This window comes from Onychostoma macrolepis, chromosome 07 (assembly GCF_012432095.1).
Source record: "Onychostoma macrolepis isolate SWU-2019 chromosome 07, ASM1243209v1, whole genome shotgun sequence".
NCBI lineage: Eukaryota > Metazoa > Chordata > Actinopteri > Cypriniformes > Cyprinidae > Onychostoma > Onychostoma macrolepis.
The window spans coordinates 26874892-26887839 of record NC_081161.1 but is presented as its reverse complement, the minus strand read 5'-3'; the positions used below and the strand labels follow the sequence as shown (position 1 = coordinate 26887839).

The 12948-nt window shown below is 37.1% G+C and overlaps 1 protein-coding gene across 7 annotated transcripts in view; it reads left to right on the top strand.

Annotated features, from left to right (window-relative positions):
* The window catches only part of chd9 (chromodomain helicase DNA binding protein 9), a 77294-nt gene that overhangs the window by 51960 nt on the left and 12386 nt on the right, over window positions 1–12948 (top strand). For all 7 annotated transcript variants that reach the window (XM_058780653.1, XM_058780654.1, XM_058780651.1 and 4 more), the window contains 12 exons: window positions 619–795; window positions 888–1031; window positions 1131–1386; window positions 1479–1689; window positions 3001–3196; window positions 3322–3495; window positions 3673–3858; window positions 4541–4651; window positions 5135–5331; window positions 5710–5909; window positions 6018–6177; window positions 12536–12625. In XM_058780653.1, the coding sequence (XP_058636636.1) occupies window positions 619–795; window positions 888–1031; window positions 1131–1386; window positions 1479–1689; window positions 3001–3196; window positions 3322–3495; window positions 3673–3858; window positions 4541–4651; window positions 5135–5331; window positions 5710–5909; window positions 6018–6177; window positions 12536–12625 (2102 nt within the window). The remainder of the gene's footprint in view (window positions 1–618; window positions 796–887; window positions 1032–1130; window positions 1387–1478; window positions 1690–3000; window positions 3197–3321; window positions 3496–3672; window positions 3859–4540; window positions 4652–5134; window positions 5332–5709; window positions 5910–6017; window positions 6178–12535; window positions 12626–12948) is intronic.

Genomic DNA, 12948 nt, shown 5'->3' with positions numbered 1-12948 from the left:
GTGAAGATGGAGTAATATGATGAAGAAATAATAGATGGAATAGATGGAGAAAAAAAAGCATTGCAATCTGTTGCATTAATACAGAATTCAATTGCTTTCTTTTATATTGGATTTTTCATAACAGATACTGCTCATCTGGTCAGAATGAATATTTTAAAAAAATAATAATAATATTTAATATATATTTTATAAATTAATTTAAGTTAATTTGTAATGCATAATCATATATTTTAGTATGCATCATTCCATTTTATAAAATCGGTTTTACCAAGTGGTTTGCATGCATACCTTTCATTTATGAAGTTTTTAATTCACTGTATTATCAAAAATAGGCATAACCACATGATTAATATATAATGTGTATAATTTATATGATTTATAAATATTTATAAAAATGTGTGTGTGTGAGAGAGAAATGCATTTTTGTTGAATTTCCTGCAAAAATACCCATATTGTTATATATACTTTTATGATGAAATAAAAATCCACATGCTGTTATATATGATTTTTGACGTATCACTTACACCTAATGACTGGTCTACCGTGCAAAACCTCAGGGAACACAAAAAAACTGTAAAATGCTTGCAGCCACTTATTATCCCTCTTTCGCTCTTACAGGGTCGTGTGATAAGAGGTGCTTACCGGTTTCAGGCGGTCATTACAACATTTGAGATGATATTGGGAGGCTGTCCAGAACTTAACGCAATAGACTGGCGCTGTGTCATCATTGATGAAGCCCATCGGCTCAAAAATAAGAACTGCAAGCTACTGGAGGGCTTCAAACTTATGAGTCTGGTATAAATAAGACATTATAGTTATATTTAAAACTTATCACAGTTGTCTTTTCTTTTCCTATGTTTTTAACTTGATATCTGTTGACCTCTTAGGAACATAAGGTTTTGTTGACGGGCACTCCGCTGCAAAACACGGTAGAGGAACTCTTCAGTCTGCTGCACTTCCTGGAGCCGACCCGCTTCCCTTCTGAAAGCACCTTCATGCAGGAATTTGGAGACCTCAAGACTGAGGAGCAGGTGCTGTATTTGTATATACGTTATATATTACGGTGTTTAAATTCATATATGTTCTGTATATATTAACTCTTCATAATTTGTATATGTTTGTGCATGTAGGTCCAGAAACTCCAGGCCATCCTGAAACCGATGATGCTGCGTCGTCTTAAGGAAGACGTGGAGAAGAAGTTGGCCCCTAAAGAGGAGACCATCATTGAAGTGGAGCTCACCAACATCCAGAAGAAATACTACCGCGCCATCCTGGAGAAAAACTTCTCATTCCTGGCTAAGGGAGCTGGCCAAGCCAACGTCCCAAACCTGCTTAACACCATGATGGAACTGCGGAAATGCTGCAACCATCCCTACCTCATCAAAGGTACAACCATTTAAACCCCAGCTGCTGCCAAAACCAACAAGCCTACATTAGGCAAGGTCCTAAGAAGTCTGTTGCTCTCTCTTCTCATCTAGGGGCTGAGGAGAAGATCTTAGAGGACTTCAAGGAGGTGTACAGCCCCGCAGCAGTAGATTTCCACCTGCAGGCTATGATTCAGTCAGCAGGTAAACTCGTTCTCATTGACAAGCTGCTCCCCAAGATGAAGGCCGGTGGACACAAAGTGCTCATCTTTTCTCAGATGGTGCGCTGCCTGGACATCCTGGAAGACTACCTCATCCAGAGAAGGTGAGAATCGAAAACAGCGAAATGCTAAAGGTGTATTTCATTGCTGTGAATGACTCTCGCCGTGTTCCTGCCGAGTTCATGCGGTTTAACTGCAAACTGTTATGTCCCGCTCTACTACATTTGTTTTAGATACATTACAGCGTATATATGCCATTTTAGCAAGCAATCTAATCTGCTTTTTTGGCAGGAGTTCAATGCCACATTTTGCTTAACCTGCTTTGAGTTGTTTTCACATGTTCCTTATCTCTCTGGTCCTTTATACAGAGCTCTCTGCTGTTGAACCCTTTTGCATCACCGATATCACATGACCGTTTTATGCAGTGGCTAGGATTAGTTTCTCTCCTAAGAAAAAAATTAAGTCTTATTCATTTTTCTCTTGCCTCAGCATGTCTGTGACAGTCTAGCAATGTGTACAGCATACTGTTTGCGAACTAAGTGCTGTGTATGTTGGCTGATGCAGCTAGGGTGCTGCAGGACATAGACACTCCAGGGATCTCACATCAGGCACACAGTCCCAGAGGCACAGCTCTGCCCTAAGTGGGTCACAGAAAGCGGGAAGTAACATGGAAAAATATGTGACAAAAAGAGAGGAAGCAATAAAGGACATGAATGGAAAAAAAATAAAAAATAAATGAGTGAAAAGGTGATGGAAAGAGTTTTAGGAGTGAGCTAGGGACGTACTAATGCAACGTTGCTCTTGGGTAATCAACATTATGCCACAGATGCTGATTCAGCTTTACTGGAATATTCTTTTAACACATTTAGTTTGTTAGGTAATGACAATAAAACAATGTATTGTAATGTCAATTTGTATAGATCAAACTGTTTTGATGGTAGAATATATGCATATACAGAACTACCATTCAGAAGTCAGTAAGATGTTTATTTATTTATTAATTTTTTTTAAGAAAGAATGGCAATAAAGATATTTATTATGCTACAAAATATTTCTGTTTCAAATAAATGCTGGTCATTTGAACCATCTATTAAACAAAGAACCCTAAAAAAAAAAAAATTATAATCACAGTTTACACAAATATATTAAGCAGCACATTTTTTTTAACATCAATAATAATAAATGTTTAATGATATTTCACTATTACTGTGTTTTTTTTTTGGTTTTTTTTTACTGTATTTTTGATCAAATAAATGCAGGCTTGTTGACCATAAGAGATTTCTTTCAAAAACATTACAAACTGACCACAAACTGTTGGCTAGTTATGTATGTATGATGTCTGTGCACCGACTGTGTGGAAGTGCTTGATAAAGTACATCGATCTGTAATTTCTAAGTCAAACTGACCTTTTTCAGATACCTCTATGAGCGGATAGACGGCCGTGTACGTGGGAACCTCCGTCAAGCAGCAATAGACCGTTTCAGTAAACCAGACTCCGATCGATTCGTCTTCCTGCTGTGTACTCGAGCAGGTGGACTTGGTATTAACCTCACAGCTGCCGATACCTGTATCATCTTTGACTCTGACTGGAATCCTCAGAACGACCTGCAGGTACACACACATGCACACACGCACACACATACACACAAATACACTTGATGCTAAATTATTGTCGAAGTTCCTATTGGCTTATTTTCCCTTTCCTTTTTTATTTATTTATTTTTTTTAATCTACAGGCTCAGGCTCGCTGCCACAGGATTGGACAGGATAAAGCAGTAAAAGTATACAGACTAATCACACGTAACTCATATGAGCGAGAGATGTTCGATAGAGCCAGTCTAAAGCTGGGATTGGATAAAGCAGTGCTTCAGAGCATGAGCGGACGAGACAACAGTACAGGAGGAGGAGGGGTAAGTCATCAAATGTTACCCATGTACCAGGGTTTTTTTTTTTTTTTCTCCAGCCCTCATTACATTGTTGTTCTTTACATGGAGATTTGCATGGTGGTGTTGACGGATATTTTTTGTACTGGTGTAATATATATTGTCTGGTTTAATTCACTCTCTTTCTCTCTCAATCTTTTATAGCAGATGCAGCAGCAGCTCTCTAAGAAGGAGATTGAGGACCTTCTGCGGCGTGGAGCTTATGGTGCCATCATGGACGAGGAAGATGAGGGGGCTAAATTTTGTGAAGAGGACATTGACCAAATCCTGCAACGCAGAACCAAGACCATCACTATAGAATCTGAGGGTCGGGGCTCCACCTTTGCCAAGGTCAGCTACTTTCTTTCATCTTTTATTTATTGTATGTTTAAAAGTATTGGTCATAATGTTTTCTTACAGTCTCTCGTATAAAAGCTATTTTCAGATAACATTCTTGTTAAGGTTGCTAATATACTGAAATAAAATTAAACAACGAAGGGGAAGCTTTAAGGGCTCCCTGTGGTTTCCATCAAAATATCCACTTAAAAATGCATGAAAATTAAGAAATTAAGACATAAATATTAGTATTGTAATTCTACAGTTATTCTATGAAATAATAATAATAATTCTAAAGTTATTCTATGAAATAATTATTATTATTATTTTGAAATGTATCTAAATAAAATATAACAGAAAGAAGCTTTAAGGGCTCCCTCTAGTTTGTCATTGTAGTTTTGGAGCAATGTTTGAAAATTAAGAAATTAAGATGCAATATTAGTATTATAATTTTACAGTTGTTGTGGAAATATTTTTTAAACTATTCACTTTTATGTTTTTTCCCCAAAACGTATCTTTTGAAGTCATTAAAAAGATCATATCACAATAATTATCACAGAAAAACAAAATACTGGAATGTTTTTTTTTTTGTCCAATATTTTGCCGTCCTAATTCTTATATGTATTTAAGACCTGCATTTTAGAGACATTATTTATGTTGAACATGTTGTTCTCATTTGTTTTTGCTGTGTTCACAGGCCAGTTTTGTAGCTTCAGGGAACAGAACAGACATCTCTCTGGATGACCCCAACTTCTGGGACAAGTGGGCTAAGAAAGCAGAGATTGACATGGATACAGTCAATGGCAGAGTAAGTTATACACAAACTCTGCCATAATCAAAGTTTAACAGTGTAGCAGAGAAGCCTGCATCCTCCTAGCTGACTCTCCAGTGCCAGGATTGCTTTGAGATCTGCCTAGACATCTGTGTTAATAAAAAATCTAAAATCAAGTTAACAGAAAGCTCTGACTGTCAGTGGCTGATGGGAAAACCCCCAGAAATGAGATTTTGAGCAGAGAGGCATTGCTGTAAGAAATGACAGGATGCTGGCTAACATGATTGGTATTTAATAGAATGTACTCTTTGAAATAACTCAGTCATTGTTTGTTTTCTGTGGGCTCTTCTATATTTTAGCTGTAAGTGCTGCACTTGAAAGCAAAGAGTGATCGAAAGCAAACATCAGTTTTGGTGAATGCGGTTGGCCTTATTTAAATGCATAGCATTCAATGCTCTCAATAAAGGTAGGTCAGTGGTTCTGTTTTAACTGTTGTTATTTGATGTGGTTTTGCTACAGAACAGTCTGGTGATCGACACCCCTCGTGTCAGGAAACAGACCCGGCCGTTCAGCGCTACTAAGGATGAGCTGGCCGAGCTCTCTGAAGGGGAGAGTAGTGGAGATGACAAACCCAAACTCCGCCGGCCACATGACCGCCTCAACAGCTATGGCCGCACAGAGTGCTTCCGGGTAGAGAAAAACCTCTTGGTGTACGGGTGAGTGATGGCTAGTGCTCTACCGATATGGGTTTTGTTATATGCCAGTACAATAACTATATACGCAACATTTTTTAAACATGTTTCTTGACCAAACGTTTGTGCTGCTTAAAATTTTTGTGGAAACCGCAGGATTTTCCCCCAGGATTCTTTAATAAGTGGAAAGTTCAAAAGAACAGCATTTATTTGAAATAGTAACATTTTAAATGACTTTACTATCACATTTGAACATCTTTAAAAGTTTTTTGTGCTGTATATATACGTTTAATACACTACATAAACTTTATAGCAAATATAGGAAGTGAGACTGTTCTCAGGCAGAGTTCTTCACACTGATGATGAAATGATGGACCATTGAATTTGTTTCTGTGGTCGTAGGTGGGGCCGCTGGAAGGATATCCTGGCTCACGGGCGCTTTAAGCGTCAGCTGAGCGACCGTGATGTGGAATCGATATGCAGAGCACTCCTAGCATACTGCCTCGTTCATTACCGTGGAGATGATAAAATTAAGAGCTTCATGTGGGATCTGATCGCTCCCACAGAGGACGGCAGGACCAAGGAACTTCAGAACCATTTGGGTATGAGGACTGAAATTCAGTTACCTTTTACATTTTGATCTAGTTAGGATTAATATCTGTTTATAAAGCATGTGACATTATTTAGATTTTTTAATGTGACTTGTGCAGGTTTGTCGACTCCAGTGCCACGAGGCAGAAAAGGAAAGAAGATGAAGATTCAGTCTAGCTCATTTGATATCCAGAAGGCAGAATGGATCCGAAAACACAACCCAGAACACATGTTGTCTGATGATGGGTACAAGAAACACCTGAAACACCACTGCAACAAGTGAGTATTGCATCGCAAACACAATATACGCTACTGTTTGATACACCAAGAATTTGGGGTTCATAAAATGGTGTTTTTGAAAGAAGCCTGTTATGTCTACCAGTGTTGCATTCATTTGATCAATAATACAGTAATATTGTGAAAGATTATTGTAATCGAAAGTAACTAGATTTTTCTATTTAAATATATTTTTTTAAATGTAAATTATTCCTGTGATGTAGAGGTCTGCGCGGGACTATTTTTTTATACCACTCCCGCAAGGTTATATTCCGCTCACGCTATATATTCACTCTTTGTTCACCCACTGTCCACTTTTAATAATTTTCTTCCCGACCCGACTGTTCCCGCTAAATTTAGATCTCGTTTCCAGAATTTCACATTAAAATTCTGCTACTGAAAGAAAGAGAGGCTAACAGATAAAAGTGTAGTCTGCACAAAATTTTATTTTTTATTTTATTAATCTTGTCAATAGTCTTGAATTTATGGACTTTGACTTGAATTTATATGAATTAGCCTATTTTAAGACACAAAATTCGTTTTAATATTTTAGGAAAAAAAGTGTCACAGAGAAAATAAAAATGTTGTACAATGTTGTTGTTTTTTTAAAATTATTATTATTCATCTTGTCAGGATACAATTCGTTTAACATTTACAACACAATAGGAAAAAGTGTCGCAAAGAGAAAAAAAATATATTTTTGATTGTACAAAAATAGCCTATTAGCTATTTTTTTTTCGTCTTGTCAAAATACTAAATTTTATATTTACCACCGGTAGGCTACAGCCCGCTCTGAGGCCCGTTATGCACATGCTGCGCACAGACCCTGCAAATAAAACGTGTGACGCAGAATGTACTGGTTCATGTGTGCAGCGCGTGCATAACAGTCCTGAGTGCAGGCTGTACCGGTGGTCAATAAGAATAAAGCGCAGATATGCTGTTCTGAATGGACGTCGGGAACGGGATATTGTTAGCTCTCGTTCAAATTACACCAGAGTTACCGACCGCTACCGCGTTTTATTCGGGAATATAATCCCGTGGCACAAGAAATCTGGTCGGGTCCCGCTGGAAAGACACAGGAATGCAGACCTCTACAGTGATGGCAAAGCTAAATTTTAGTCCAGTCTTCAGTGTCACATGATTCTACAGAAAACATTCTAATGTGATGATTTGGTGCTCAAGAAATGAACTTTCTTACTATTATAATTTATCTGTGTTGAAAACGGTTATACTATTTAATATATATTTTTTTAAATATATATATTTTTTAATTTTACAGTTCTCATTTCTCAGAATTCTGTTAAAAAAATTTTTCCCCATTATAAATGTCTTTGTTACTTTTTAAAATAAAATATTAATTTATTTCAGGAAAAAAAAAAAAGTCTTATTGACCCCAAACTGTATATGCATGATCTGATGTAAAATGCACAGCCATATGGCTGGTGTTAATGGGTGTTAACACATTTCATCTCTGTGTAACAACAAAGTGACCAGAAGTCATTTGTTTGCTGTTTTTGTTAACAGCTGTTGGTAATGCAATGTAGGCATGTCAGTGGTTTTGACAAAGTTAAGAAAAATTTAGCCTTAGGCAAATGAGAAGTGATGTTCACATGAAGACACTAAAGCTCACAGATCCATCTATGGTGAGATACTGTAGTCAAGTGTTGGCAAGGCAGTATTAATATTGCTGTGAGCAGTTTCACAGTTCTATACGATTTGTTTCTGCCCACATGCAGAGCTAAATTATATATGTGTGTGTGTGTGTGTGTGTGTGTGTATATATATATATATATATGTATATGTACAGGTGCATCTCAATAAATTAGAATGTCATGGAAAAGTTAATTTATTTCAATAATTCAACTCAAATTGTGAAAATCGTGTATTAAATAAATTCAGTGCACACAGACTGAAGTAGTTTAAGTCTTTGGTTCTTTTAATTGTGATGATTTTGGCTCACATTTAACAAAAACCCACCAATTCATGATCTCAACAAATTAGAATATGGTGACATGCCAATCAGCTAATCAACTCAAAACACCTGCAAAGGTTTCCTGAGCCCTCAAAATGGTCTCTCAGTTTGGTTCACTAGGCTACACAATCATGAGGAAGACTGCTGATCTGACAGTTGTCCAGAAGACAATCATTGACACCCTTCACAGGGACGGTAAGCCACAAACATTCATTGCCAAAGAAGCTGGCTGTTCACAGAGTGCTGTATCCAAGCATGTTAACAGAAAGTTGAGTGGAAGGAAAAAGTGTGGAAGAAAAGATGCACAACCAACCGAGAGAACCGCAGCCTTATGAGGATTGTCAAGCAAAATCGATTCAAGAATTTGGGTGAACTTCACAAGGAATGGACTGAGGCTGGGGTCAAGGCATCAAGAGCCACCACACACAGACGTGTCAAGGAATTTGGCTACAGTTGTCCTCTCCTGAACCACAGACAACGTCAGAGGCGTCTTACCTGAGCTAAGGAGAAGAAGAACTGGACTGTTGCCCAGTGGTGCAAAGTCCTCTTTTCAGATGAGAGCAAGTTTTGTATTTCATTTGGAAACCAAGGTCCTAGAGTCTGGAGGAAGGGTGGAGAACCTCATAGCCCAAGTTGCTTGAAGTCCAGTGTTAAGTTTCCAGAGTCTTTGGTGATTTGGGGTGCAATGTCATCTGCTGGTGTTGGTCCACTGTGTTTTTTGAAAACCAAAGTCACTGCACCCGTTTACCAAGAAATTGTGGACCACTTCATGCTTTCTACTGGTGACCAGCTTTTTAAAGATGCTAATTTCATTTTCCAGCAGGATTTGGCACCTGCCCACACTGCCAAAAGTTGGTTAAATGACCATGGTGTTGGTGTGCTTGACTGGCCAGCAAACTCACCAGACCTGAACCCCATAGAGAATCTATGGGGTATTGTCAAGAGGAAAATGAGAAACAAGAGACTAAAAAATGCAGATGAGCTGAAGGCCACTGTCAAAGAAACCTGGGCTTCCATACCACCTCAGCAGTGCCACAAACTGATGACCTCCATGCCACGCCGAATTGAGGCAGTAATTAAAGCAAAAGGAGCCCCTACCAAGTATTGAGTACATATACAGTAAATGAACATACTTTCCAGAAGGCCAACAATTCACTAAAAATGTTTTTTTTTTATTGGTCTTATGAAGTATTCTAATTTGTTGAGATAGTGAATTGGTGGGTTTTTGTTAAATGTGAGCCAAAATCATCACAATTAAAAGAACCAAAGACTTAAACTACTTCAGTCTGTGTGCATTGAATTTATTTAATACACGGGTTTCACAATTTGAGTTGAATTACTGAAATAAATGAACTTTTCCACAACATTCTAATTTGAGATGCACCTGTATATGTATATGTATATGTATATGTATATGTATATGTATATGTATATGTATATGTATATGTATATGTATATGTATATATTAGGGGTGGCTCGATACCACTTTTTCAGAACTGATCCCGATCTAATATCAAAAATTCTGAGTATCTGCCAATACCGATATCGATCCGATACTAGGGCAGTTTTTTTTTTTTTAATCAGTGTTGAATTTTTATACCTCAATGTGTGTTGACCTGATCATGACGTTTTTGTGTGTTACACACAATCTACTAAATATAGACAACTTTATTGTAATGAAAAACAAGTGAATGCATATATAATTATAATCTATGACAAAAATACTATTATAAACTAGGTTAGTAGCAGAAGTTACTCTAGAAAAATCAGGAGTGCACAATAATTTAATAAAATCTAAAATTAGTGAAAATAAAACATTTAGTAGGGAACAAATAAATGTAGGTGAATAAGTGTAGGACTTTGTATTGTTGTAAAATACATTTATGAAAAACAAGTAATATATTTGTATATAAATATGTATACTGTAAAATTAAAAGACATTTCTTTTAAATGTATAGCACAGTAATGAGGCAGAAACATATGATAGATAAGACGGACAATAAAGGCTACTAATAATCTTTCATTGTGCAAAAGTATTATGATACGAAAGGCTCCAAAAACAGAGTGGTACAAAGCGCTTATGAGCATCCTGTGCGCAGAATGATGCACTTGAAGCAACACGGAGTCACAGCGCTCCAATTCCGCATAGAAAGGTTCAAAGCACAAAGTGAAGAGATATTAATGCGTAGTGTATTAAATCTGTGCGATAGTTTGAGCCTTTTCTTTTAACAGTTTTAAATTTCAGTTACTGTGCTCGTTAACATGGTGCTCTCTAGTCCAGTGTTGTGATCTAACAGACACCCGGTAGAAAGTAAAACAGCACGAAGATAAAGTCCTTTTATGCAAACCATTAATCTTTATTTACAGATCAAGAGTAATATTAGGAACATTTAATAATCTTGGAGAGAGTTTCATTGTTTTGACTCGTAACCGAATGCGACACGCAGTTTGAAGCCGTAGAGTTTGTTACGTCAGCTTGACTTAAATATTCATCTGTACCTCACATTAAACGGCTTCAGAACACTTGAAATATAGTGCATGAAAACTTTATGGTGTTTTATAATGTGTTTGTGGCTTTTGTGGGGCTTAACAATAACACAATAGTATACGCACAACAGCGGATTTGGATCGGCCTCGTCTGACTGATACCCGATCCGGTAGAAAATGCCAGTATCGGAGCGAAATCGATACTGAATATCAGATCGGCCCATCCCTAGTTATATAGATTTTTGTGAAATTTTTAAATAAAAGATCAAAAGGATTAATTTTCACAGCCGCCTTTGATCATATTTACCAAGGGTGCCATATTTTTGGCCATCACTGTACGTATGCATACATGCATACACACACACACACACTAAAAAACACACTTTTTAGTGAGTTTGCTTGTGAGTACATCCCTTTTATGATCTGACTTTTGAAAAAATACAGCCTATTGTGCAGCCCACCAATAACATTGGGCCATAAAGCAGCAGTAACACCCACTTTCAACCACACAGCCACTCAGCTACGCGTGAACGCCTCATTAGATGGATATCTGCCACTGTGGAGGAAGTGTGTGATGCAATGATAAAAGGGGAATCTCCCATTTTAGCCCTTTTGATCTTTTTGTGGTACAGCCCACTCTCACACACTTGTTTAGGGGTTTTTCTCTTAGGGAATGGAAGATGAGAGGTGCTTTCAGGTCACGCTCTTCAGTTCTTGACACTGGCTGGCTGGCTGTTCCTACTCTGTTTGTTTGTTGCAAACGCTTAACAGTTCCTGGATTAGAAAGAAGCATCGTGTCATGCTATAAACCAGACTGTGTGATTGTGCTTTGATAAATGAACTGTTCTGGACCAGGACGTGTGTGTTGAGAGAGTTTATTACTGTAAGGCTGGCTGCATCCAGGGCTCTCTGGCATTGGAGAAAGTTCCCTATTGTTTAGAAAGCTGTCCTGTTTAACACACACACACACATAAGCGATGACCTGGGACACAGCTGTCAGCTTTGTATGCGTCTGCATTTTTTCTCAGGGCTGAAATGCCACTAATGTTAGGGTGAAAATGTGAGTTTTAGTATGAAATACTGTAAATTCTCTGTCATTTCACATGAAGATCATAACAGACAGATGTGAATAAGCTTGAAAGCAAAGTTCTTAAAGTCATGCTACACATATATATACATATGCACACACACACACAAATGTTCTAAAAAAAATGACAGATAGGATTTTTACATTAATGGTTTTGAACAGTTACATTGCCCACATTTACTGTCAGTCATGCATGCTTTCTGAAGCAAATTTCATAAAAAAAAAAAATGAAAAGGCTGGAAAAGGCTGTATGTGTTAGCCCTCATTAACACCAGCCATATGGCAGTGCATTTTACATCAGATCGTACACGTAAGCCTATTTGCAGTCCTGTTCAAAGGTTTGGGGACGATTCAATTTTTTTTATGTTTTTGAAAGAGGTCTCTTGCTAACCAAGGCTGCATTTATTTGATCAAAATTACATAAGTAATGTTGTGAAATATTATTACAATTGAAAAATTTCAGAATATTTTAAAATGTAATTTACGTCTGTAATGACAGCTGTATTTTCAGCAACTACTGTATTACTGCAGTCTTCAGTGTCATACGATTCTTCAGAAATCATTCTAATATGCTGATTTGGTGCTCAAGAAGCAATTATTGTTATTATCAGCGTTATTAACAGTTACCGTTTTACAATAGAAAGTTCAAAGCATTTTTTTTTAAATTAATCTTTTGTAACATTCTAAATGTTTTCAACTAAATTTATTCTCACTTTTGATCAATTTGATGCATCCTTGCTGAGTAAAACTATATATATATATATATATATTAGTACACTTTGATCTCAATCTCTCTCTCTGTCCCTGTCTGGCAGGGTGCTACTGAGGGTTAGAATGCTGTACTATCTGAAACAAGAAGTGATTGGAGTACAGTGCCAAAAAGTGCTGGATGGGGCAGATGCCAGGTAAGCATTGCCATGGACCCTCTCACCTTATTACTTTCACTAGTCTGGGAAACCAAAACATCTGAGGAGCGTGTTCTACATGTATTGTACTAATAGTGGTAGAAGTAGCAGTACCAGTAATTTCTGTTTATAAGAGTTCTTAGTATTTTAAATGATTATTATTATTTTTTTTTACATGCTGGTAATTTGTATTTAATTTTAAGCCATATAAAACTGATCAAAACCTAATAATATAAAGCAATTCACTTGTGTATCATAGATCCCTTTGCATATTAGGATTATAAATAGGTCCTCATTGAACTCTTCCGGTATTAGTCAGTTTA